General features: G+C 55.6%; 1 protein-coding gene and 1 long non-coding RNA gene across 3 annotated transcripts; both read right to left on the bottom strand.

Annotated features, from left to right (window-relative positions):
- Positions 1 to 1,001: 1,001 nt before the first annotated feature.
- Positions 1,002 to 6,730, bottom strand: LOC111091450. 2 transcript variants are annotated; one of them, XR_005374453.1, is made up of 4 exons: positions 6,594 to 6,683; positions 6,028 to 6,123; positions 3,613 to 3,933; positions 1,002 to 1,141 (listed from the first exon to the last, which is right to left on the bottom strand). It is a non-coding gene; the product is annotated as an uncharacterized LOC111091450 (long non-coding RNA). The 2 variants fall into 2 exon arrangements; XR_005374452.1 differs by lacking the exon at positions 6,028 to 6,123 and having other exon boundaries at positions 6,594 to 6,730.
- A 786-nt stretch (positions 6,731 to 7,516) lies between these two features.
- Positions 7,517 to 22,256, bottom strand: IQCN (IQ motif containing N). Its single transcript, XM_038566834.1, has 4 exons — positions 22,133 to 22,256; positions 20,430 to 20,562; positions 15,524 to 19,240; positions 7,517 to 8,530 (listed from the first exon to the last, which is right to left on the bottom strand). Exons 2-4 carry the CDS (start codon positions 20,511 to 20,513, stop codon positions 7,604 to 7,606), a joined length of 4,728 nt encoding a protein of 1,575 aa, XP_038422762.1. The 5' UTR covers positions 20,514 to 20,562; positions 22,133 to 22,256; the 3' UTR covers positions 7,517 to 7,603.
- Between the last annotated feature and the right edge of the window lie 4,977 nt (positions 22,257 to 27,233).

Raw genomic sequence — 27,233 nt, 5'->3', positions numbered from 1 at the left:
CCCCAAAAATCATTAAAGCATGACCCTCCTCCCCATGGCAGGCTTCATCCCCATGTGCTGTGTGACCTTGACCCCCCACCTCTGTCACCACCCATTTCATAGAAGGATAAGCCCAGCCTTGAGGGGACAGCTCCCGCCAGAGTCCCAGCCAAGGCACAACCTGGAGCCTCCTCGTCCCCACTCTGGTAGAGAAGCCTGGAAGATCCTGGGGACAGGGTCGGTGGGAAGCAGGAGGAACCCACTAACCCACCAAAGGTCCCTAAGCCCAGGCCTGCCCCTCCTTGCGCTATTTTCCCTCCTATGCAATGGGAGGGGAGAAAGTGGGGGCCCCGGGCTCAGACCCAAGGAAACAGAACTGAGACAATCAGGTGGGGGAGCCATTTGGACTCCCCATTCTCAGCCTGCTTCTGGTGCCTTCCTGCCTCCAAGCCTTTGCACAGGTTGTTCCTGCCCCAGGAAAGCCTTCTCCCCCTGCCAATCTGCCCTCCCAAAGACTTGAAGGAAGACCTACCAGATTGTGGAACTTACTGGCTGGCGATGTTTGGGCTAAAACCCCTAGCCAGTGCAGTGCCCCACTCACCTCTCCCTCACCCTACTCTGACTCCACTCACTTCTTTGTCGTTTCCCAAATATTTCAAGTTCTTCCTACCACAGGGCCTTTGTGCTTGCTGTGCCTGCTTCCTGGGACGCCCGTTCTCTCAACTTTCTCCAAGGAGGGTCCTTCCCACCTCTCAGGTCTTGGTTGAAATATCAAGCCCTCTCCACCCTCTCAAAAAACCTGCACACATAGGCCCTTGGGATGCGGCCACAGCCCCAATCTGTGACTCCATGACCCTCTGTGCCATCTGAAATGATGTCATTTGAGCCCCTGGCTATCGTCTGTCCCCACCTTTGAAACTATGGGCCCCATGAGGGTAGAGAAATGGTCCCCACTCTGACCCCAGCACATAGTAGGCACCCAGAAATGTTTGTCACAGGAGTCCATGACTCAGGAGGCCACAGAGGAACAGTAAGGGCTTTATTCTGGCAAGGCTAGCCCCTCCCAGGTGCGCCTGCTCCATCCAAGCGCCCCTCCTTCTCAGCCCCATGGAGATCACTCTGGTGGGTGATGGGCAAAAGATGAGCTTTGGCTCGCAGCTCCCTGGAGGAGGAACGCACACACGAGGACATTCAGGGCCTTGGGAGGGCCATCCCTGTAGCCCAGCCCCACCTCACCACGCTATCTCATGCCACTTCTAGGACTTAGACACACCCCGGTGGTGGCACCTGACAGCCATTAGCACAGCCCCAAGGAGCAAAACAGACACCAGCAGACACACAGCCACCACCACGCCTGGGTTCCTGTGCAATTCAGGGGCCCCAGTGTCACCTGGAGCTGAGGGAGGAGGCGAATCAGCCCCAGTCCCTGTCTTCCCAAGGCCAAAACACCCACCAGGGCCCAGAATTTTTCAGAGCCTCCTTCCCAGGAAGCCGTGCTCATTTCCCTCTCCTGTTGCAGCTGTCACTTTTTTAAAGCACATTTTTGTCCTTTTCATTTTGAGTATTATTTGCCAATAAGGCATTCGTTCCATTCTCTGTGTTTTTGCTGCCCTCGTTGGCCACTCTCAGGTGTTCTTGCAAAGTGAGAAAAATCTAGTCTAGAATTCTGTACCCAAATGCAGCAAACAAGCTGAGGACACATGCAAAAGTCAATGCTTTTCTGAAGATGGTTCATGCTCTGCGACTTCAAGCATGTCATCACCCTTTGGACATTTAGGAGACAACATATGGGGCAGCCCGGGTGGCTCAGCGGTCTAGCGCCTGCCTTTGGCCCAGGGCGCGATCCTGGAGACCCGGGATCGAATCCCACGTCGGGCTCCCGGTGCATGGAGCCTGCTTCTCCCTCTGCCTGTGTCTCTGCCTCTCTCTCTTTCTCTGTGTGACTATCATAAATAAAATTTAAAAAATATATATATATTTAAAAAAAAACTTTCAATCCTAGCATGCAACTCTTGATCTCGGGGTTGTGAGTCCGAGCCCTATGTGTGGGTAGAGGCTACTTAATAAATAGAAGTTTTTAGGGACACCTGGGTGGCTCAGAGGTTGAGTGTCGTCTGCCTTTGGCGCGGGGGGTGATCTCGGGGTCTTGGGATCAAGTCCTGCTGCATCGGGCTCCCTATGGGGAGCCTGCTTCTTCCTCTGCCAATGTCTCTGTTTCTCATGAATAAATGAATAAAATCTTTTTAAAAAAAATCTTTTTAGGGAGCCGGGTGGCTCAGCGGTTTAGCGCCGCCTTCGGCCCAGGGTCTGATCCTGGAGACCCGGAATCGAGTCCCACATCAGTGTCCCTGCATGGAGCCTGCTTCTCCCTCTCCCTGTGTGTGTGTGTGTGTGTGTGTGTGTGTGTGTGTGTGTCTCATGAATAAATAAATAAAATCTTTTTTAAAAAATTTTTTTAAAAATGGGGGGAAAAGGGCAGCCCCTGTGGCGCAGCGGTTTAGCGCCGCCCGCAGCCTAGGGCGTGATTCTGGTGACCCTGGATCGAGTCCCACGTCAGGCTCTCTGTATGATGCCTGCTTCTCCCTCTGCCTGTGTCTCTGCCTCTCTCTCTCTGTCTCTATGAATAAATAAATAATTTTTTTTTTAAATGGGGGGAAAGACCATTCAATCAGCTTGTATTTGCATTCTGATTCCTTATCCTGTTTATTTTGTTCTTTTAGAAACAAGTGTAGGGATCCCTGGGTGGCGCAGCGGTTTGGCGCCTGCCTTTGGCCCAGGGCGCGATCCTGGAGACCTGGGATCGAATCCCACGTCGGGCTCCCGGTGCATGGAGCCTGCTTCTCCCTCTGCCTGTGTCTCTGCCTCTCTCTCTCTCTCTCTCTTTGTGACTATCATAAATAAATAAATTAATTAATTAATTAATTTAAAAAAAAAGAAAGAAAGAAAAGAAACAAGTGTATAGGGATCCCTGGGTGGCTCAGCGGTCTAGCGCCTGCCTTTGGCCCAGGGCGCTATCCTGGAGACCCGGGATCGAATCCCACGTCGGGCTCCCGGTGCATGGAGCCTGCTTCTCCCTCTGCCTGTGTCTCTGCCTCTCTCTCTCTGTGTGTGACTATCATAAATAAATAAAAAAAAAATTAGAAACAAGTCTATAATTTAAAGATTTCATTTATTTATTCATGATATATATATTATATATATTATATATTATATATTATATATATATATATAGAGAGAGAGAGAGAGACAGAGACAGAGACAGAGAGAGGCAGAGACACAGGCAGAGGGAGAAGCAAGCTCCATGCAGGGAGCCCTACCTGGGACTTAGGCCCTGGGCCAAAGGCAGGCACTAAACTGCTGAGCCACTCAGGGATCCCCTAGAAACAAGTCTATAATTTACTCATAATCTGTCTCCCAACAAAGCTGTGTTTCCAGGATCTGATACACACTAGGTGCTCAATAAATGTGCATAGAATGAAGGCCTGAGGGCTTTAGGTGACACCGGGCAGAGGGTGGGGAGAAGCCCTTCTTCCACATATTCGCAGGTCTGTGTCTCTCCCTGGTGGCCGATCACAGAACTGCAGCCTGGTACCCCCAACCACTCCCCCAACCCCCAAACCTCTCAGCACTCACCAGGGCCAGTGGCCACAGAGGTCCCATCAGTGGTGTTGGAGGGCATGGAGGGGGGCTCTGTTCTGGGGCTGGGAGAAGAGGAGCTCCAATGCAGGGTCAAGTTGGTGGAAATTTGCGGAGTGGGAGGTAGTGGTGAGCTCTGAACTGGGGGAGCCAGAACTGGGAGGGGGTGACTGTTTCTGGTTGTGGGAAGGTGGGCGCCAACCCTGGACTTGTGGAGCTGGAGCTGGGCTGGATGGTGGGGTTTGCCTCTGAACTTGAAGACCTATGGGAGATCATGGAGTCTTCCCCTGAACTAGGGGCGCCGCTCCATTGAGTCTGCTAAAAAAGAAACAGGTCCAAAATGGAGTCACTTGTGCTAAGCTCCACATCAGCAAACCAAGACTTAATACCTGATCGAATTGGGGTTTCCACACCTCCCACCAAAGTATGACCTTTGCCCCATCGATCTGGATTGATCTGGTCAGCCCTTGGGAGATAATCTGCCCAACAGATGCCTCTCCTCTGCTTTCCCCCAAAGGAAGGTAAACTTGCCTTTGCTAGAAACTTCCCTTCTCTTCCTATAAGAGGCTATAAGAGGCTTCTGTTCTGTACAGCTCCTCAGAACTCCTTTGTATCTGCTAAGATGGGATGCTACCCAATTCATGAATCATCAATACAGTCATTTAGATCTTCATATTTTACTCCATTGAATTTTCTGTTTTAACAAGCCTGTCTCCAAACTTGGGGTTCTGGGATGGATGGTCGAGCCTGTCTCTGAACTCAGGGGTGCTGAAGTGGTTGGATGTTTCCACTGAACTGGAGGAGCTGTACCTTGGAAGTTGGCTTCTCCACCCCGCTCTCCAAGAGCACCAGCAAAAATAACCCAGGGAAGGAAACCACCATGGAGGGTATGAGGAGGAGATGGTCGGGAACGAGGGTGTGCAGCCCCAGCTCCGGCCCCAGCCCTGGCCCCAGCCCTTCTCTGGATGTCAACTTCCCTATTATCCCAGATAGCAAACACCTGCCTCTCAGCAAGACCTGGGGGATTTAGTGCACCATGCAAGTGCTCAGTGGAAAACAAGGCACCCTTGTCTGAAGTCCCACAGCCGGGGTTCCAGGCCAGGTCAGGCCCTCCCAGCCCCTATTCTTGTTTCAGGGCTCTAGAGGCCCTCTGAACCCAGGCAGCCTGCTGGGGAACTCTTTCTTTAAGTAAACCCCACCCTCCCAATGTGGGGCTTGAACGCATGACTCTGAGATTAGGAGTTGCACACTCCACCAACTGATCCAGCAAGGTCCCCCTGGGGAACTCTCTTAAACTTTCTGGGACTCAGTTTCTTTGTCTGTCGAATGGATATCATCATGAGGCAGAGCCTCTGAGTGCTCACATAGGTTTGGCACCTAGTAGGTATTCAGTGGTGCTCATCTGCACGGATCCACCTCCGAGCTCTCGGGGGTGGGGTGGGGGTAGGAATCAGCCCTAATCTTCTTCACCAGATACCTGGAAGGTCCCCAAGGCTAAACTCAGAGTCCTTAATGAGGGCCTGGCTTAGAAGTCTGGGCTCTGGGAAGAATCAGAGGATTGGGTCTCTGGAAATCTACCCTGCTTTGTTCCAGCCACTCCCTGGCTCCTACCCCATCCCAGGCACTGAGCCCAGGAGCTAGACTGAGGGTGGGTAAATGTTTTACTTCCCAGTTCTGGGCTCCTAGGCATTTTAGCAGCTTGCCAGTTCATCCATCAACGGCTCCCTGCCCCACCCCATCCACTCTGCCCTGGGTGAGTCTGTATGCTTCCTCTTTTGCCTCACCCCAGGCATCAAAAATGCAGAAGTAACATCCAGTGCTGGCCCCAGGAGGGAGCTGGGTCTACACACAGACACCTCACCACCACCACCACCGCCACCGCCAGTTCTCTGTCCAATCTCCCAAGCTCTGTGGGGAATGACAGAGAAATCTAGAAGAGGCACCATGCACTGGCCTCATGGCATTCCCAGTTTACACATGGGGAACAGAGGCTCAGAATGGTACGAGTCTGGCCCCAGGTGACTGGGAAGATGGTAAGAGGGCCCCTTAATGACCTCCAAGGAGTCAAGGACCAAGAGGCCAGCCTCCCCAGACTGCTTCCCATCACTGAGGAATTTCTGCTGAAATCAGAAGATTACTCAGGGCCGCAGTGAACCCCCAGCCAAGCCAGGACCCTAGAGAGCCAAACTTTTCACGTGAATGGGAGAATAGCAGTGGGCCTTGAAAGAAGAGGCGGAGGAGGACACAAGCTCTGCTGAGCGCCCAGCACAGAGCCGGCAGGTGCGCATGAGCTACGGGAGACCTGACCGGAAGGTGAAGGAGGGGTCTTCCCAGGCACTGTGCCAGGAGTTTGCTTTGCCCAGAGAGTCCTAGACTCGGAGGCTGGCAAGAGCCAAGTCATCTGGTTCTAACCTGGGCCTGGCACAGCTGGGAGACTCGGCTTGCCTCCGCCTCGGTTTCCTGGGCTCCGCAACGAGGGTAAATGTGCCTTCTGAGCGAAGCCCTTGCCTGCAGGAAGAGTGCCATGTGTGGTGGTGTCCACTGGATATTCCAGATTTGGGGCTGGGACATGGGGTCAGAGAGAGCAATGGCCTAGTGGGAGATGGAGGGCGGGGGGAGGAGGATCCGAGCTAAACCATCCTGCACTCTGGGAACCATCCTAGGGAGCAGCAGATGGAAATTAAGTCAGGTGCCAAGAAAGTCTCCTGGGAGCCATAAATGCTTTGCGGCTGGGAAGTGAGCTCTCGTGTCCACCCCCCCCACCAATGCCCTGGGTTCCTCACTCCTTTCTCTGGGGGAGCTGGCTAAAAGAAACGGACTTTTGAAATCCAGCCCTTCAAGTTTTGGGGGGAGGTGGGGGGGGCGGGGTAGGCTGCCCAGTGTGGCCTGAAGGAGGGCTCCAGAAGCCAGGTGTGCAGCTGGGCCCCATGTCTGCTCCAGCTTCCTGGAAGCCAGGCCGCCTCCTTCCCTGTTCTTACCTCTGGAGGTGTCTGTGAAGAGAAATTCCCCAGCAGCAGCACCAGAGCCAGCAGCAGAAGTGGCGGGGGCAGCTGGGAGCCTGCCATTCCTGTGTGGGAAGGACAAAAGGCGGGCTCTTCACAGGTGTGTGGCCAGGTGCTCTTTACACCTGCAGGTGCACACGCACGCTGCTCTCGGCACGTGGGGCTGTGCACATGTGGGGCCTGGGGACGTGGGGCCTCTGGGCGCTGCTACTGTTGCATGGGATGCCACTCCCCGCCGGCTCTCCACCTGGACCCCCTACCTCTCCTAGAAACCACTAGAAACCACGGTCCACCCTGAAGCCCTCAAACTCTCCCTATCCCCTCAAGACCCTCCTGCCCCACCTGCTCCCCTGCCCCTTCACTCTGTGGCTCCCTCTGCAGCTGCCCCAAATCCATGCCACCACCCTCCTCTGCCCCTCCTCCTCCCAGGCTGCCCCCTCTGGAGTCGCCCCCTCCCTCTCTCTGTGCCCCATTATATGTGTGTCCCGAATCAGGAAGTGGCTGGATCCGCCTAGCATTTCTTGAACGAGGCACCCACGCATGCACCTGTAGGATTTTTCTAGGGCCAACAATCTCATGGCAGCCATTTTAGGCCAGCTTTCCCAACACTGGCTTCTGGAATGTACTGGGGACAGCTTTCATCTGGAACTGACTGGACTCCACCCCATTAGGCCCCAATAGACACAGTAATATATGTGGGGCCACATAGTTGGCTCTGAGCTCTGGAAGAGGCTGAGGGTTCCGATCCCAGCCACAGACCTCATGTACTAACTGCATGGCTGGAGGCAAAATTTAGGGCCTCTCCCATCCAGGATGCTCCAGACCCTCCCAATTCCCCTGCCCCCCCACCCCGCCAACCATGCCCAAGACACCTTCATGAACACAGGTGGACCAAGACCCAGGCTGTGGAGGGCTTTATTCATTAGACCCAGAGAGCCACACTGTCCCTCCCCTGGTGTCCCCCGCCCCACTAGTCAGCCGATGTTCTAGACACCTGGCCACTGCATGTGCTGCGAGCTGTCCCACGCTTCCGGCCCCAAGAGCGCATCCGTAGTGAGGGAGGCCCGGGTGCGATGGCCGCGCCAGGTGGCTTGAAGCATCTTGGCTGCCATCTGTTGCTGCTTCAGACGGCGGCGTACGCTGAAGCCTCTCCAGGCCGACTGGATGGCCGTGGCCGCCTTAATCCGGCGACGGGACAGCCGGGGGCTCCGGGAATTCATCTGGGTGGCGCAGCCCCACGGCAAGCCAGCCTGGACTGTGGAGCCCCGGCCCATGCCGTGCACCACCCGAGTGGGCAGCGTGTGGCCACACATGTGGCACGTGCGGGGGCTGGAACCCACGAGCATCACCACGCTGGGCGGGCTCCCCAGCCTGGGACTCAGCGACTGGCAGAGGGCGCAGATGTGTGGCTGGCACGACTGGAAACAGCGGTGGTCGGATCCTGACCTGGTCCTGCTGCCCATTTTGCACCACATGGCCGGGAGCATGGTTTGCTGAGTCTCGGGCCGGCGAGTGAGGAAGCCTCGCCACACAGCCTGGATGGTGGTGGCGGCTCGAGAGAGCCGGGCCAAGTCCCGCCGCACACGGTAGCCGCGCCAGGCAGCCTGGATGATGACGGCCCACTGGTGCCACACCTTGACGGTACGGCGCACCAGGTAGCCACGTGCGCATGCCTGGATAGTGACCACAGCATGGATGATTATCTTCTCCACAGCCTGCATCGATGCCACCAGCTCCCCCGACTGTCTGGGATCCGCCGCTGCCTCTCTGCCCACGGTGTCCCATGGCACAGAAGCCCTGGCCAGATCCCACACGCCACCAGGGGCCACTGCGCTGCTCATGGGCCCGACCGCTACACTGGGGACGGCAGAGTTCCATGCTTGGCCACCAGCTATGCCAGCATCCACGGGGCCCTGGAGTACAGTGGGAGTCAGGGATGCCCTGTCACTGTCTACAGGAGCCCCGGCGCTACGGAAATCCAGAGACCCCTCCATCGACTCCTGGGCTAAAAGGGGCCTCCGGGAGCCGTCAGGAGAGGACTCATAGCCCAGAGACACCCTCCGAAGCCCTGGGTGCAGCCTAGAGGTGGCCGTGTTGTGTGCCACCTCAGTGGTGCGGATGATTGGTGTTACGACCGGTGGCGCACTCTTGGAGTGTTTGGGACTTTCCTGTGAGGACCTGTAGGTGTGCTCCTGCACTTCATGCAAGGGCACAACCTTGGCTATGTTACTGTCTAGCATGTCTGAGACGGAATAACCATGCATGGACCTATAGGATTTTCTAGAGCCAAGAAACTTGTGGTTGTTCTGAACCAGGTCCCCAGACACTGGCTTCTGGTGTGCCCTGGGGACAGCTGCTACCTGGAACCCATCAGATGCCATTCCACTAGTGCTGGATGGATAAAGTGACACATGGGAGGCCTTGTGGGTGGTTCCTGACCTCTGGGAAGTGCTTGGGGTCCCCATCCCAGTTATAGATCCTGGGTGCAAGCTGAATGCCGTAGGACTGCTATGGGCCAGCTTGGGTGACCCTGAAACTATAGTAGAAGCCCCCATATTATAGGCAGGGCTCTGGGGCACCTGAGTCACTGGGGGGTCCTGGGACATGATGTGAGTCACTGTGGGGCTCTGGGGTATGATGTGAGCCACCGAGGGGCTCTGGGGTATGATGTGAGCCGCTGGGGGGCTCTGGGGTATGATATGAACCACTGAGGGGCTCTGGGGTATGATGTGAGCCACCGAGGGGCTCTGAGGTATGATGTGAGCCACCGGGGGACTCTGGGGTATGATGTGAGCCACCGAGGGGCTCTGGGGTATGATGTGAGCCACCAAGGGGCTCTGGGGTATGATGTGAGCCATCGATGCCTGTTGAGCCAAGGGGGCACCAGGAGCCCTGACAGACTCCATGAGCACACTGGGGACCCTGCTACCAGTCACAAAGTGGGAGCTGGGGGGCCGCCAACTGGTTGCTGACCTCTGCTGCAGAGTTGGGGTGGCACTACCAGCCATGGAGTGGTTGGCAACATTCAGGGGCTGGGGAGGGACAGGAGCCATGCCACTGGTCAGAGATTCGGTCTGGTTGGGAACTACCTCCTCCAACAGTGGTCTTTGACTGTCGGGAAGGAATTCGTGGCTGTCATTAATGTCACCTGACAGGGGACTATGGAACATCCATGGGGTTGCATCAAGGACCATGGAGTCCCCACTGGATATGGACACCTGGGACAGACCCTTGTCCAGGCCCTCTGGCTTCATCACGGCCTGGTCATCTGTGGCCTCAAATGGCATCGTCTCAAGGGTGTGGTTCAACTGTGAGGCTCTTTGTAGAACTGTGGGCACTTGGTGTCCTCTCCTGGTTGTGTCACTAGCTTCCAAGCCCTGGGGATGAAGCTGAGCCAGGCTAGTGGTATGGGATGCCTGGAAGGGGGCTATAGACCCTTCTCCAGCCAGGGCTCCATGGTAAGGACGGGGAGTGATCCCAACCAGCATGGACCCCTGGGGAAGGCTCTGGGCCACATTTCTGACTGTGGAGGGCACACCGGCTGCGTTAGCTGTGGACCCCAGAACCAGTCCCTGATTCAGTTCTCCAGCCACAGATGTTGGAAACACACTAGAAGCCACAGACCCAGGAGAGACATTTGTGTCCGTCTCGTTTGACACTGAACCTGGGATTAGGCTTGGAGCAGTGAAACTAACTGAGGGTCTCATGGAGAGGTTTTGTCTCTTCCCACCACCCCCAGATGCTGCCGTCAGACTAGGGGGCTCCCTACTAGCCGCAGAACCTGGAGGAAAGCTCGGGGCCACAGCACTGGCCATGGGTTCTGGAGGAAGACCCTGGCCCATGCCACTAATCACAGATCCCGGGGGAAGGCTGTGGCTGATACTACAGATCACAGACCCTGCGGGAAAGGTTGGAGCCACACCACTGATCACGTAACTGGGCGGAAGGCGGGGAGGCACACCACTGATCACCGGCCCTGGAGGCAGGCTCTGGCCCACGCCCCTGATCACAGACCCTGGGGGAAGGCTGGGGGCCACACCACTGGCCGCAGTAGCCGGGGCCAGGGCTGCGGGCATCCTGGTGGCTACAGAACCTGGCACCAGGCCGCTAGCTGTGCCCATCAGGGGCTCCTGGCTGAAAGCATCAGCTTGTTGGTAACCAGATGCCACAACTGTGGACACAGGAGGATGCTGGTGGTTCAAAGATACTGGTAGATCAACATTGACCTGAGACATGGTGGGGTCTGCGTTGGCTTGAGAAAACCTGAATGGCCTCATACCCAGTCTGTTGGGCACTGAAGCCCAAGAGAAACCAGGACCCACCTCTGTGGCTTGTTCGTGAATCAAAGGGGCCCCTGCCACGGAGGCTGGGAATGCAATGGGAGCCATGCCGCTGACTACTTGAAATTGGTTTGGGCCCATACCAGTCGTCACACTCCCCTGGCACACACTCCCTGTCATGCCCGGAGACATAGGTCCTGGAGACATACTGAGGAACATACCAGCAGCCAGGGTCCCCCGAGACATATTTGGGAACATGCTAGCAGCCATAGCGCCGGGGGAGATGCTTGCAGCCATGCCCCTGAACAGAGCCCCCGGAGATATACTGGTTCCTCGGTCTAGACAAGAGTCCTCTCCACTAGCACCGGATGTCTGGTAGATATTTGGGGCAGAGAGAGTGACAGCAGAATGTTCGGTTATGTTTGGGTGCCCCCCACTGACACTGAGTGGCTGATGAAATGCCAGGGGCACCTCATTGAACTCAGGGGCCTGGGGGTTTGAGGCCACCCCATCAACCATTACAGGCTCTTGACATAGAGCCGTCTCGGTGGCCACAGATGACTGGTTCAGATCTTGGCCCATGCTGCTAGTTGTAGGGGGACATGATGTACCCGCAGGGATTTCAGTCACAAATGATGGATGATGCAGGCTAGAGGCCACTGCATCCACCCTTGATGGTACATTTGAACCCACCTTAGGCATCCAATCTGACTGGCCAACAGTGCAACCAGCACCACCAATTACAGATGGCTGGAATAGGCTGAGGGGCCCTCTATTGGCCACAAATGGCTGGGCTAGGGTGGAGACCACCACACAGGCCACTGATGGCTGGCCTAGGCTGGGGGCCACCACACAGGCCACTGATGGCTGGCCTAGGCTGGGGGCTATCCCACCAACCATAGATGGGTGTGCTAGGCTGGGAGCCACTCCACTGGTCACTGCTGGCTGGCTTAGGCTGGAGGCCACCACACAGGCCATGGATGCCTGAGCTGGGCTGGGGGCCACTGCACCAGTCACTGGTGGCTGGGCTACGGTGGGGTCCACCCCATCAGTCATAGATGGCTTAACCAGGCTGGGGGTTACCCCACTGGTCACAGATGGCCGGGCGAGGCTAGGAGTCACCCCACTGGCCATAGATGCCTGAGCTAGGCTGGGGGCCACCCCACTGGTCACAGATGCCTGGACTAGGCTGGGCACAACCCCACTGGTCACAGATGCCTGGGCAAGACTGGGGGCCACCCCACTGGTCACAGATGGCCGAGCGAGGCTGGGGGTCACCCCACCAGTCATAGATGCCTGGGCAAGGCTGGGGGTCACCCCACTGGTCACAGATAGCTGGGTGAGGCTGGGGGCCACCCCACCAGTCATAGATGCCTGGGCGAGGCTGGGGGTCACCCCACCAGTCATAGATGCCTGGGCAAGGCTGGGGGCCACCCCACTGGTCACAGATGGCCGAGCGAGGCTGGGGGTCACCCCATCAGTCATAGATGCCTGGGCAAGGCTGGGGGTCACCCCACTGGTCACAGATAGCTGGGTGAGGCTGGGGGCCACCCCACCAGTCATAGATGCCTGGGCGAGGCTGGGGGCCACCCCACCAGTCATAGATACCTGGGCAAGGCTGGGGGCCACCCCACTGGTCACAGATGGCCGGGCAAGGCTAGGAGTCACCCCACTGGCCATAGATGCCTGAGCTAGGCTGGGGGCCACCCCACTGGTCACAGATGCCTGGACTAGGCTGGGGACAACCCCACTGGTCACAGATGCCTGGGCAAGACTGGGGGCCACCCCACTGGTCACAGATGGCCGGGTGAGGCTGGGGGTCACCCCACCAGTCATAGATGCCTGGGCAAGGCTGGGGGTCACCCCACTGGTCACAGATAGCTGGGTGAGGCTGGGGGCCACCCCACCAGTCATAGATGCCTGGGCGAGGCTGGGGGTCACCCCACCAGTCATAGATGCCTGGGCAAGGCTGGGAGCCACCCCACCAGTCATAAATGCCTGGGCAAGGCTGGGAGCCACCCCACTGGTCACAGATGGCTGGGCAAGGCTGGGGGTCACCCCACCGGTCATAGATCCTTGGGCAAGGCTGGGGGCCACCCCACTGGTCACAGATAGCTGGGTGAGGCTGGGGGTCACCCCACCAGTCATAGATGCCTGGGCGAGGCTGGGGGTCACCCCACCAGTCATAGATGCCTGGGCAAGGCTGGGAGCCACCCCACTGGTCACAGATGGCCGGGAAAGGCTGGGGGCCACCCCACTGGTCATAGATGGCTGGGTGAGCCTGGGGGTCACCCCACCAGTCATAGATCCCTGAGCTAGGCTGGGGGCCACCCCACCGGTCACAGATGCCTGGACGAGGTTGGGGGCCAACCCACCAGTCACAGATGGCCGGGCTAGGCTGGGGGATACCCCGCTGGTTGCAGATGCCTGGGTGAGGCTGGGAGCCACCCCATGGGTCACAGATGGCCAGGCGAGGCTAGGGGCCACCCCACGGGTCACAGATGGCCAGGTGAGGTTGGGGGTCACCCTGCCAGTCACAGATGCCTGAGATAGGCTGGGGGCCACCCTTCCAGTCACAGATGCCTGAGATAGACTGGGGGCCACCCTTCCAGTCACAGATGCCTGAGCTAAGCTAGGGACCACCCCACCAGTTATAGATGGCCGGGTTAAGCTAGGGGCGATCCCACTGGTCACCGATGGCTGTGCTAGGCTGGGGACCACCCCACCGGTCATAGATGCTTGTGCTAGGTTGGGGGCCACCGCATTGGTCACAGATGGCCGGGCTAGGTTTGTGGCTACCCCACCAGTGATAGATGTTTGGCCTAGGCTGAGGGTCACCTTACTAGCGATAGATGGCTCAGTTAGACTAGGGGTGACCTTACCAGACACAGGTAATTCAGATGGGCTGGGGGCAACCCTACTGACCGTAAGTGGCTGGCCTGGGTTTGGAGCCACCTTACTGACTACCGATGGCTGGGATAGGCTTGAGGTCAACCTAGTGGCCATGGATGTCTGCTCATGCGTGGTAGGGACATTATCCAAAGACAGACTTCTGGTCAGTCCTGTCCTGTAGGATTTCTGAGATAAGCTTTCCTTCAGACCCATGGAGCTTTGACCTGAGGACACATCCCCATCATCCTGATCATCTGAGCCCCAGTGGACACTCAGGGTCACGCGACCGGACACTGAGCTCTGGTGCAGAATGGGGATCAGCTTTGAGCCTGCAGAGGGCTGGTGGTAGAGGCGTGGGGTCGTGTGGCCCCGGCCCACTTTCTTAGTTTCTTCCCTATCTCTAGGCTTCTGGGGCCTCCCCACAGCCTCTCCGGAGAGGAGGGTATCTAGATTAATTTCCCCATCCAAGTTGGCCTCCCAGGACTCCTCCTCCACCAGGTCGACAGCAGTCAGACTGGCCACAGACATGCTGGAGAGGCTGAGCGAGCTGCAGCTAGGCAGGGAGCTCTGGGAATTACTCACATTCAGGCCATAGTCTGTGGAGCCTTGAGAGAGGCTTCCAGGCAGGTCATTGTCTGGACCCTGGGGCAAACTGGCCACCAGTTCAGTGAGTATATGGCCAGTCACTCGCTCCTGTGGGCAGTACGTACTGGCAACGGTGCCCTGGGTTCGATTCCTCTCCTGCCTAGGGACTGCCAAACGGGTAAGAGTATGTGCCAACTTATTGCCTGGGGGGGCTGGGAACACACTGGGATCAGCCTGAGTCTTGAAGGCCCAGCGATGACCAGGAACCATGGAGCCAGGCAAGAGACCCAGGGTGATGTCACAGGCCTTGGGGATCTGTGGTTGAGTCAGGGACATTTTGCTCATACTGGCAGCCCTCAGTGGACCTGGGGTCGACTTGTTGGTTCTCTCCCTGGTAGCCGCGGAGGCCCGTTTGTGATTTGGGGACGGGGTTTTCTGCGTGGTCTCCTCACGGGCCACAGAGGGCTGTTGTGACACCTTGGCAGCTGAGGATCGATACACACCGGGGGGCACCCTGTTGATCCCGGAGGGCTGACCCCAGCAAACAGATCTCCCGTAGGTAACGGTACACTGCTGGGAATGGGCAGCCCTCCCACCACCAGCGGCGCAGGGAAGTGTACCTGAGGCCCCCTTGCCCTCCCCGGTAGACGCCCACCGACGTGAGGCCACCCTGCTGACCACGTGTGGCTTATGGGCGCTTGGAACTGTGCCACCAGCCACCGATGGCTGGCTGGTGCTTGGGCCCACGCCATTGGCAATGAGCAGCTGCCACAGACTGGGGGGCAGCTGCAGGTGGGGTGGTTTGGGCAAATTAGGGCCCGTGTCACTCTCCATGGGGTTGAGATCTGATGCCAATTCACTGGTGCCTGGGGCCAGGCACGCATTTTCTCCACTGATCTCAGAGCTCAAATAAAGGTTTGGGGAGGCCCTGCTGGGCTCCACCTCCCATGACAGAGTGGGGTCCAGGGCAGCAATCAGGGGATACTGATGAATCGTGGTGATCACTCTACTAGCCAGGGAGGCACCCATAAAGACCACTGATGAGCAGGGTGACCTCCCGAGCATGGCCCCATCCCCCATCTCTTCCAAGAACCCGGCAGGCCAGCCTGTGACGAAGCCCTCCCAGGCCCCGTCCTGGGGAACCCTGACCTTGCTGGGCTGTGGTCTCACGGGGCCTAGGTTGGGCCCCCATGCGGCCGATGGGCTCCCCCTGTAGTCCACCTCCACCGGGGCGGGGACCATAGTCATCCTGCTTCCTGCGGTTTTCGAGGCGGCCTTGGGGAAGACTCCAGTCCTCAGCGCTGCCTGAGACAGAGACTGGCTCAGGACAGCGCCCAGCTCCCCCTGACATAGGGCTTGGTTCAGAGCAGCCCACTCCTCCTCTGTCAGGGCCTTGCTGAGCACGTCCGCCAGTTTACCCTGCTTGGCTTTAGTGAGTTCTGCCCGCAGCTCGCCGGGGGACAGGGTGCGCGACAGGGCGAGGCCCAGCTCGCCCCAGGACAGCACTTTCATCAGCGCTGCACCCAGCATGCCCTGGGGCAGGGCCTTGGCCATCGTGGCGCCCAGAACTTTCTTGGACAGAGCCTGGTTCAGGGCTGCCCTCACTTGCCCCTGGGAAAGGGCTTTTGCCAAGAGGGCACGGAGGTCCTCCTGGGAGCCCAGCTCGGCAGCCAGCTCCGCACACAGGGAGGCCAGCTGGGAGGTCGCCAGGTCTTCCTGGCAGGGTGTGGCAGGGCTGGCCATCGATGACTGGGTCCGGGTAGCCCCGCTATCGCCCCAGGATTCCACGTTACATGCGGGGTGTCCGGCAGACGCCAGCAGAGGCACTAGCATGCTCTGGGCCTCAGAGACCCCCTGGCGTGGGCCCTGGGTGGCTTTGCCTTGCGCACAGTCATGGGGCTGGATCTGGGTCAGTCTGTCCTCTGGTGTGGGTCGGGGCAGAGGGCCAAGAGCACCAACGTGCTGGCAGGGCTGGGTGGAGGCCTTGAACCCAGCCAGGAACGGCTGCGACTGGGTCTTGTTGCTGAGCTCAGCAGGTTGGTGGGCTGCGTAGAGGCACTTGGCTGTTTCTGTGACCAGCTGGGCCTGGGATTGCACCTTGGTCAGCCCGGTGGGCAGATGTGCCTGAGATTGGACCTTCATCACTCCTGTAGCCAGATGAGCCTGAGACTGTGCCTTGGTCAGACACGTGCCTAGATGTGCGAAGGACGGAGCCTTGGTCAGCTTGGCGGGAGAATGTGCCTGGGACAGGGCCTTGGACAGACAGGAGCCCAGGTGTGCCTGAGCCTGAGATGTGGTCAGCTCAACAGGTGGATGTCCCTGGGACAGGGCCTTGGCCAGCTTGGCCGATGGATGTGCCTGGGACAGGGTCTTGGCCAGACAGGTGCCCAGATGTGCCCGAGGCAAAGCCGCAGTCAGTTCGGCGAGCAGCTGTCCCTGGGACGAGGCTGCGGTTGAACAGGTGGCCAGCCGTTCCTGGGGCAGAGCTTTGGCCAGACATGTATCCAGATGTGTCTGGGGCAGGGCTTTGACTGGACATGTGGCCAACTGTGCCTGGGGCAGGACCACGGCTGTTTCTATGGGCATATACACCTGCGACTGAACCTTCACGACATCCGTCCTCAGGTGTGTCTGTAATGAGGACTTGCTCCTGTCCTCAGCCACTTTTGCCCAGGGTGAATCCCGGGGCATTCCAATGGCTATGGTGGTATTAGACATTGTTTCTGTTTTCACCTGCTTCTGGGAGACGGCCTTGAGTTTTTCAGCTTCCAAAGGTGGCCTCGCTGTAGCCTTGGGGGCCCCAGCTCCCAGATGTGAGGACAAGTATTTGACCTTTCCATTAGCCAGGTATGAGTGAGAAGAGATCTTGACCATGCCTGCTGTCTGCTTTGTGCTCACCACAGCCTTGGCCTTTGGTCCATTCAGATATGTGTGGGATGAGGTGTTGGGAATTCCAGCTGCTGCCACTGCTGGAGGCGAAGACTTCAGATTTCCAGCTGCTGCAGGTGGCAGGCAGAGGGTCCTGAGGATGGCAGCCATTGAGCGAAATTGGGCTGGGGTTTTGGTGACCATGGCTGCCAGACGCGTCTGAGGAGGGGTCTTGGTCACTGTGGCCCCTGGGAGTGTCTGAGATGGAGTCTTGGCCACACCAGCTGCTGGACACGTCTGCAGTGGGGTCTTGGTCATCGGGGCTGCCGGGCGCATCTGAGTTGGAGTCCTGGCCACAGCAGGCACTGGGCACGTCTGGGGAGGAGTCTTGGTCGTCGCGGCCACAGGCCTTGCCTGTGTTGTGGGCTTGATCATAGAGGCCAACAGGCATATCTGTGGTGAGATCTTGGCCATCATGGCTGCCGGTCGTGTCTGGGGTGCAGTGTTAGTCGTTGAGGCTGTTGGTCGCATCTGGATTGGGGTCTTGGACATCGGAGCTGCAGGGCATGGCTGGGGTGGGGTCTTGTTCACCATGGCCGCCAGGCATGACTGAAGTGGGCTCTTGATCATTGTGACTGGCTGGGATGCCTGAGGTGAGGTCTTGGCCATTGCAGCCACCGGGCATGTCTGGGGTGGGATCTTGGCCACTGGGGCTACCGGGTATGTCTGGGGTGGGGCCTTGGTTATTGTTACCAGGGGCACTGAGCATGGCTGGGGTGGAGTCTTGTTCATCATGGCTGCCAGGCATGACTGGAGTGGGGTCTTGGTCATCGCGGCTGCGGGGTATGTCTGGGGTGGGGTCTTGGTCATTGCAGCTGCTGGGTACATCTGGGTTGGGGTCTTGGTTATCCGGGACACTGGGTATATCTGGGGTGGGGTCTTGGCTATTGTTACCGTGGGCACTGGACATGGCTGGGGTGGGGTCTTGGTCACTGCAGCCACCGGATACATCTGAGGTGGGGTCTTGTTCATCACAGGTGCTGGGCCTGTTTGGGGTGGGGCTTTGAGGACCTCTGCTTCCATGTGGGCCTGGGTCTGGGTCTTGAGTGATCCATGAATGGCCTGAGCATACCTTCCACATGGTGGAGGCCCTGGGGCTCCTGCCTTGTTGACTCTGGCAGTTACTTGCTTGGCCTTCACCATGTCCCCTTCTACATGGACAAGGCAGGCATTTCTGACAGGTCTGGTCAGCAGGCATGGGTGGCACTTTGTGTCTAGACTCACTGGACATGGAAGTCTGATGGCAACGGTCTGGTGTGGCAGGAAGGTGACGCTGGGGCCCCTAGTGGCACAAGGAGCCTGCATGCCAGGCTGTAGAGTACTCTGGCTCTGGAGCAGGGCCAGCTGGTGGGTGTAGGCAGCCAGGCTGTCAGAGGAAGGGAACTGGGTCTCTTTGCTCACCATGACAGGCTGGGTCAGAGGGGGCTTGCCCTCTCCAGGATGCTGGAACCGCACCTGCTGGGGGGCATGGTAAGGGATGTCCCCCTCCTCCATGCTCACTTTTTTTTCCACCAACTTCCCGGACCGGAGGAGACGCCTAGTGTTGAAGCGTCGCCAGGCCTCCTGGATGGCTTTTGCTGCCATCATCTGGGAGATCAGCTTTTGCCGGAGCTGGTAGCCTCTCCAGTTGGCTTGGATGAGGGTGGCTGCACGGGAGAGCATCATGTCCATCTCATCCACCAGGACGTTCTTGAAGGCCTGGCTCTCAACCATAGCCCGTAGGTGTGGGATGTGACGAGACACCATCTTGTCCTTGTCATGCTGTTGCAGAAGGGTCTCCCTGGACACAAGTGGCTCGTGCTGAGGCTGTGGACTCAGTGTCCTTGCTCTGTCTTGGATATTAGAGACAGACTGGGGCTGGTAGAAGCTCTGCCCATCAGGTGACAACTGTAGCTGTGTTGCTTCCTGCATTGTCTTGGTTCCTTGGGTCAGCTCTGCCTGTGGAGGGGGGCAGAGAGGTGGTCAGAGAGTGGGACCATAGAGATGAGAGGTTTCCTGGCTGGAGCAAGCGCTCCAGTACCTACATCTTCTTGTTTCTGACACCTTGCAATCTTTCTCCTCTCCTCTGCAGGCCCCCCTCTCTCCCAGCTACCTGCCCAGGTGGTCTTTGATATCTACATCTCCCTCATCATCCTGTGGCTACTTCAGTGCTGGCAACAATGCACATTCTCAGCTGAAAGCCCAATCACCTTCTTGCTTTTTGAACTTCCTTTATATCTGGAACATACTGTGAATATAGCTCTGATCGCACTATTTGGGAAATTTCCTCTGTGTGTGTGTGTGTGTGTGTGTGTGTGTGTGTGTGTGTTATTTGCCTCTCCCTGTTTACTGTGAATTCATAGAGGGTAGGAACCAGGTCTGAGTCATTTCTGTGTCCTCATCTCAGTCAAAGGGCCTGGGTTCCAGACTGTGGACAGGTGAGTGTTGGGTGGGTGGCTATATTCATAAATGAATGATGGAGGGGATTGGAATTTGGGTAGATAGATACTGAATGGATATATCTGGATAAATGAATGGTGGATGGGTTAGAAAGATGGATAAAGGGTTGTGTGGAAGAATAAATAGGTAAATGAAGTAGACGAATGAATTGATGAATAGATCAATAAATAAGGAAATGGACACATGGATGGATGGACAGATGGGTAGGTGGATGGATGGATGGATGGATGGATGGATGGATGGATGGATGGATGAGTGGGTAAATGGATGAATGAGTGGATGGATGAATAAGCAGGAGGGGAAAGAAGGGTGGAATGGATGGATGGACAGACCAGTGAGTAGAGGATGGACGAGACCTGAGTAGATAAATGAGTGTGTGGATGGAGAGAGCTGAAGGAATTGGTGAAGAGATCAATGAATAAGAGGTGAACTGATGAATGGCTGGATGGATCAGTGCATGGATGGTGAATGATTAACAGGTAATGGGTAGATCACTGGCAGATGGGTGGGTAGAAGAATGAGGGGATCACTATGGCTTCCAAAAGCACCTTGGCTCAGAGGGAATTGGGGTGGATACTGCCAAGCATCCTTGATATGTCACCTGAAGCATAACATGTTTGTTGGGCAGAAACCCACCCCCAACTTTTGGCTGAAACAGCCGATTCCCCTTTCCCAGCCATCTTCATACCTTGGAAGGCCATAGAGTTGGAGGAGGAACAGGAGGAGAAGGTGCAATCTCAGAAGCCAGCTTGTAAGAGGAAGCAGCCTTCATTCAGCCTTTCATCCCATGCAACGTACAGCAACACTGCCCTGGGCTGGCTCTGTTTTCAAGCCCAATGTGAGGAGACATATTAAAAGAAAAACAAAAATAAAAAACCCTAACATTTCAAAAAAAAGCCAAAAACTTTTAAGTCCACAAAAATGAATGCAAAAGGAATTTTACACTAGTGTTCTTTTATACGTAAAAGCGGATCAACTAGAAATAACCAACAAGGTGATTGCTAGGGAGTCAGTTACAAGTGCATAAAGGAGAGTGTTCAAGGATGTTCATCACTGTATTATTTATGAAGAGTAAAAACTAAAAATAACTTAGGAGGTGGCTTAAATTAAACAGGACATTCATACAGTTGTATGCTATCCGGCCATTAGAAATGGTGTCCAGATCCACAAAAATGGCTAAAATTGAAAGGGTGGACACATCATGACCAACTGGGGAAACTGTCAGTCTTGAAGGTAACTTGTCAATTCCACCCTAACATTTACATTTAAGAGGTACAAGTGTTCATACTCACCCCAAACCAGAAACCATCTAAAAATGCCCATTAACAGAAGACTTAAATTCAACCATATTAGTAATTGACATGATAAGAGATTAAAAACTTCAAGACAAAGATGATCAAAATAGATTTGTTTTAAAAGACCCCTGTGCTGCCTCCTTTCATGGTGAACATTCTAGCTTCACTTATTTGATGGCCTGAGTGTCCTGCCCCTTCCCAGTCTTCATCCCAGCCGCAAATGGGCTGGGCCCATTCAGAACAAGCATCAGTGTAATGGGCCTGAGACTGGTTCTCCAGGAGGCGGGCACAGTCATCGTCTCCACTTCACAGAGGAGGAGCCTGAGGCCCAGGGAAGCCAACATACTATATTTCATACTTCTTTACTTTATTTCTGATTTGCCTCCCCCATTGAACTATGAGCTGCCCATGGGTAGGGATGTCTGTCTCTTTTATTTGCTGTTGAATCCCCAATGCCTAGAACAGTGTACACAAGAGGTGCTCAATATGTTTATGGATAGATACATGGATGGATAGATGGATAGATGGATGGTTGAAAGAGGATGGATGGATGGATAGATGGATGGATGGACAGATGGATGAGAACCACTCAAGCTAAGTTCTGAAGAATTTAGGGAGAACAGCTTTAGGATCTGAACTGACCTATCCTAGAGTCTGCGGTTTCACCAGCCACATGGTTTAGTCCTCTCAGTGAACTCAACCAGAATGAGTGAACAAATAGACAACAAAGTGAGAGGAATGTGATTACAGGGGACAGGAAAAAGGATTAGGGGCCCCCAGACATGTAAGCCGAATGGCTGGCTTGGCGATTTTGAGTAAACCCCTCTGAGTCTCAGTTTCCTTATACAAGCTAAAACCACTTTCCCAGCCTCCCAGGGAAACATGGTAGGCTCTCCAGGCTAGGACCTCAGGCAGACAAACCCACCATCAGTTTTTACGGGGGTCCCAAGTGCCCCTGTTTTGAGGGGCTGAGAAGCTGACCCACTTTTTAAAGTGGCCTGGAGGGCCCAAGGGGACTCTGAGGATGCTGGGGGGCAGGGGAGAACAACCCAGCCTCCGTGTACCCCCCACCAAACCCTCCACCAGCCCCACTCACCTGCCCCTGAAGCTGAACCCACCAGCCCGAATGGCCAGCCTTGGGGCCCTGGTGCCACAATGGCTTTGTGACTCACGGCCAAGTTCCAGCCAATCCCCACCAGCTCCTGGGGGAAGAGAGTTCTAGAAGGCCGACCCAGGGATGCCTGGGTGGCTCAGTGGTTGAGCGTCTGCCTTCGGCTCAGGTCATGATCCTGGGGTCCTGGGATTTAGTCCCCCATCAGTCTCCCTGCAGGGAGCCTGCTTCTCCCTCTGCCTATGTGTCTGCCTCTCTCTGTGTCTCTCATGGATAAATAAATAAAATCTTAAAAAAAAAAAAATAGAAGGCAGACCCAGTGTTGGGGGCAAGACCTAGATCAGACTAAGGGTCTTGGTGGTTGCTACATACTGCCTGCCTGTCCTGAATAGAAAACTAGGGCTCTGAGCAGAGGGGGCCTCAAATTCTTCCCCTACATGTCTCAAGGCAAACTCAGTCTCACATACCTTGGGCATTTGTTGAACACCTAACTTTTTGTTTTTGTTTTTAAGATTTTATTTTTAAGGGCGCCTGGGTGGCTCAGTCGATTCAGCGTCTGCTTTCAGCTCAGGTCATTATCCCAGGGTCCTGGATCAAGTTCCCCATCAGGCTCCCTGCTCCACAGAGAGCCTGCCTCTCCCCCTCTGCCTCTGCCTCTGCCTCCGTCTCCTCCCTCTCTCTCTCTCATGAATAAATAAAATCTTTAAAAAATATATTTTAAGTAATCTCTACACCCAACAACCCCGAGATCCAGTCACATGCTCCACCAAGTGAGCCCTCCAGGTGCCTCTGAGGAACACCTAACTTTGCCTAGCGACACGGCTCAAATAATTTGGGGGTGTGAAACTGCTAGGAAGGAATCAAAGAGGGGGTGGATGGGCTGAGTCCTGCAGGAGGCGCAGGAGGCGAAGGAGTAATCTTAGGAGAGCTGGGGGAAGGGCACCACATGGCCCAAGGTGGGAACAGGATGGGCATGATTAGGGAACACGGGGGCTGAGGTGGTTGGAGGCAGGAGAAGAGGGCCAGGAGGTGGAATACTGAATTGGGAGGAACTCAGGAGTATGAGAGTTTGGGTTTTATCAGGAAGGCTCCGGGGAGCCTCGAGAGGGTCTAGAGCAAAGGAGGCACAGCTCTTATACTCTGGTTCACATCCTAAAAGGCCAGGTGGGTATCTGTGTCTGGCTCTGAGGATGGGCCATCCTTAGAACAGAGCTGGGCCCAAGGTCCCTTGGGATCCCCATATGGGCCTGGCAAAAGTGGGTATTGACTCTGAGCCACAGTCCTAAAGGCGAAAGTGAGGCCACCGTCCCCATCCACCTCCTGGGGCTGGGCTGATGCCTGGGCTGAATCACTGCTGGCCAGGCTGGGGCTGACACACACCTTGGCCTCAGCTCAGCAGGGTCCTGCCAAAGCCACACAGCCTGGCCCAGCAGCCTCAGCCTGGCTTCTCTGGGGAGCCACTGGGAGGCACCAGAGCAAGAGGCAAACAGGGACACCCAGCCCCACTCAGCAGAGGTCCCCTCTTCTTCTCCACGCTGTTGGTGTAGCTTCGGGCAAAACCGGGGACATGGCAGTTGGACAGGATCTATGTCCTTTGTTTCAGCAATGACAAGGACAGCTCCCATCCAGGCTTTCAGTGAGCTAAACACAAATCCAGTGGTCAGGGCAATAATGGTGGAAGCACAAAGCTCTGTGGGAACGCAAGAAGGCCCCAGCCCCGCTTGGGGGTTGTTGGGGGCCAGGAGGGCAACCGCAGCTGAGTTTGAGCAAAGGTCATTTGGGTAGCTGAGGGAAGAAGTGTTATCAGACTTGAAGCTGTGCAAAGGCCCTGAGGCCATAAATTAAGGAAACAGAGTTTTGATAGGGAGGTGCCTGGAAAGACATTGATCTTTCTGGGGCCAGATGCACTCAAGGACTTTTTTTCAGGAAGGTTTCAAGTAGGGAATCAGATCTGTGTTTTCCCAAAAGCCCCCGTGTCACATCCTTGTGAGAAGATAAGGCCTCCACTTAGACCCAAGGCTCCTGGGAGGCAGGCAACGGTCCAGGGTTCTAGCCACTACTCTGCCATTTAGCAGGAGTGGGATACAATACGATATATTTGGTCTTTGTCCCTGGTTCCTGGCACTCAGCTCCTAAAACTCTTGGAATCTTTGAGAGGGATGTTCCTTTCTTTTTTAAAATATTTATTTATTTATTTGTTTGTTTATTTGAGAGAGTGTGCGAGAGGGCAACTGGGAGGGGCAGAGAGAGAGGGTGAGAATAATCTCAAGCAAACTCTGAGCTAAGTGTGGATCCCAATGTGGGGCTGGATCTGAGGATTCTGAGATCATGACCTGAGCCGAAATCCAGTTGGATACCTAATCCACTGTGCCAGCCAGGTGCTCTGTAAGTATCTTTTGTATGTTAGTAAGATGCATGGTGGCTGGGGACCAGGATGGTGGCTGGTCCCCAGAAAAGCGGAGCCATTAGAGGGTTGGAGGTTTGTCCCACCTCCCAGAGAGGACAGGGGCTGGAGATTGAACTAATTACCACAGGCCAATGATTCAACCAATCATGCCTGTGGAATGAAACCACTGGGGTTAGGACAACTGGATGGCTCAGCAGTAGAACGTCTGCCTTTGGCTCAGGACCTGATCTTGGAGTCCCAGGATCGAGTCCCACATCAGGCTCCCTGCAGGGAACCTGCTTCTCCCTCTGCCTATGTCTCTACCTCTCTCTCAGTCTCTCATGAATAAATAAAATCTTTGAAAGAAGAAAAGAAAAGAAAAGAAAAGAAAAGAAAAGAAAAGAAAAGAAAAGAAAAGAAAAGAAAAGAAAAGAAAAGAAGAAAAGAAAAGAAAAGAAAACCACCGGGGTTCAGAGAGCTTCCGGCTTGGTGAATATATGGAGGTGCTGAGAGGGTGGTGCACCCAGATGGGGCATGGAAGCTCCAGGCCCTTCTCTGTACCTTTCCCCATGCATCTCTTCCACCTGGCTGCTCCTGAGTGGTATCCTTTATAATAAACCAGTAATAGTAAATAAAGCACTTTTCTAAGCTCTGTGAGCTCTTCCAGCAATTTATCAAAACTGGAGTGGAGGGATCCCTGGGTGGCGCAGCGGTTTGGTGCCTGCCTTTGGCCCAGGGCGCGATCCTGGAGACCCGGGATCGAATCCCACGTCAGGCTCCCGGTGCATGGAGCCTGCTTCTCCCTCTGCCTGTGTCTCTGCCTCTCTCTCTCTCTGTAACTATCATAAATAAATAAAAATTAAAAAAAAATAAAAATATTAAAAAAAAAAAAAAAAAAAACTGGAGTGGAGTGTGGAAACCCTTGGTTGAGGGCTTGTTGTTCAGAACCTGAGATTTCCGAATGGCATCTGAGTGGCAATGGTGTGGTGGGACTAAACCCTTCACCTGTAGGGTCTGCACAAGCACAAACTCCAGGTAGTGTCAGAACTGAATTGTAGGACACCTGGTTGGTGTCTAGAAAATTGAACTGGTTGGCATGGGGACCCCCCCCCCCCCTCCGCCGCAACACACTTGGCATTGGGATTATGAGTAAAACAGTTCGGGGGAATTGCACGGATCTCCCAACGTCCTGGGCCTCCCCTTCTCTATACATTGGGGGTGCACAGGGAGCACAAGTATCATTATTATCCATCCACCAAACTGATACGGGAGCTGTTACCTGGACATGAACATACCCATTTCCAAAGCACAGAAGGTAGAGGGGGCAGGGGAAGAGGACTTGGTTGAGGCTATACAGCGGCAGACTGGCACCCAAGTTGGGACTCGGTCTCCTGAAGACTGAAGCTCTGCTCCCCCATACTGTGGTTCTTGGTCTCCTGTGTCAAGACACCCCCACTTCAGCTTGGGCCTCTCACTGCTGGGTCCCCTTCAGAAACATCTGCCTGAAGGCGGTGAGGTCACATGGCTAAAAACCAAACCCCAAAGCAGTTCTTGAAGCCTTGAACAGTAGGCAGCCAGGGTGATCAGAAGAGGAAACAGGTAGGTGGTGAGGCCCCACCTTTTCAATGGCAGAGGGACTACGGGTACACGCTGCTCCTTCTTTGCATCCCTGCTTCCCCATCTGTAAAACAGGCACAATTCACCCACCTTTCCAGGTAGGACTGGTATACTGCTGGTGCTCCACACATGCCCACCAGCTGGACTTGCCCTGTGTCCTTGGCCACCAATGCCTAAGTCCCTTCTGGGCCCAAGTGAGGCAGAAGCCCAAGGCCCGGAGTCTTTTGCTCAACAACAGCAAGGGCCAGAGTAGGCAGGGGAAGAAGGCAGCCTGGCCATCCAGCTGGAAGTGAGAGGCCTAAGGTCCAAATGTCCCTGCAAACTCCTAAAAATTTCAGGCTGTGAGACCTTCAATCACTCAACCTCTCTGAACATTAGTTTCCTTAAAATGGGAGACTAGGCTGTTGGAGAGGAAGAGGTCTTCGGGGAGTACTTGGAAAATCTGGATTCCAAGTCTGTGCCCTAAAAGGAAGGTCCCACAGAATGTAGACACACCTCCAGTCCTGGAGGCAGACTGCCTAAGTCGGATCCAACCTGGGCCACCTTCCTTCTGGTCCTGAGGCTCAGCATCCCCCATTCGCCAGCCAATAGTAAAAGCTTACACTGAGCACCGACTGTGAGCACCTGTAAGCCAAGCACTGCTCTGTGAACAAAGTGTTAATCCTCCAACTTTATGGGGCAAGCTTACAACTGTTCTGCCCATTTTACAGACAGGGTAACGGAGGCCCAGAGGTTCAAATTTCTGCCTTTTCCTACCTGCCTCGGATTGTCCTCTTTGCATCTTCTAGCCTCTCTTCCCCCAAGGTGACACCCGGGGGCTCGCTACTTCCAAACGCCAGTTGGAGATCCTAATGTCCCCCACCTAACCTGGACATTAGTCGGCCCCAGGCCCAGGAGCGCCTAGATGGCGCTCGCCGCGCGCCAGATGTGCGAGGCCCCTCCCGTACGCCCGCTCTCCTCCTCTAGCAGGGGCGGAGAGAGGAGGGGGAAGGAGGCAGGGGAGGGGGGAGGGGGAGCGTGCGAGCCAGGCCCTGCCCAGCCCATCAGGCCCCGGCGGGGGAAGAAGGAGGCAGAGAGCCGAGC

This window comes from Canis lupus, chromosome 20 (assembly GCF_011100685.1).
Source record: "Canis lupus familiaris isolate Mischka breed German Shepherd chromosome 20, alternate assembly UU_Cfam_GSD_1.0, whole genome shotgun sequence".
Lineage (NCBI taxonomy): Eukaryota > Metazoa > Chordata > Mammalia > Carnivora > Canidae > Canis > Canis lupus.
This window is presented reverse-complemented; position numbering and strand designations above follow the sequence as displayed.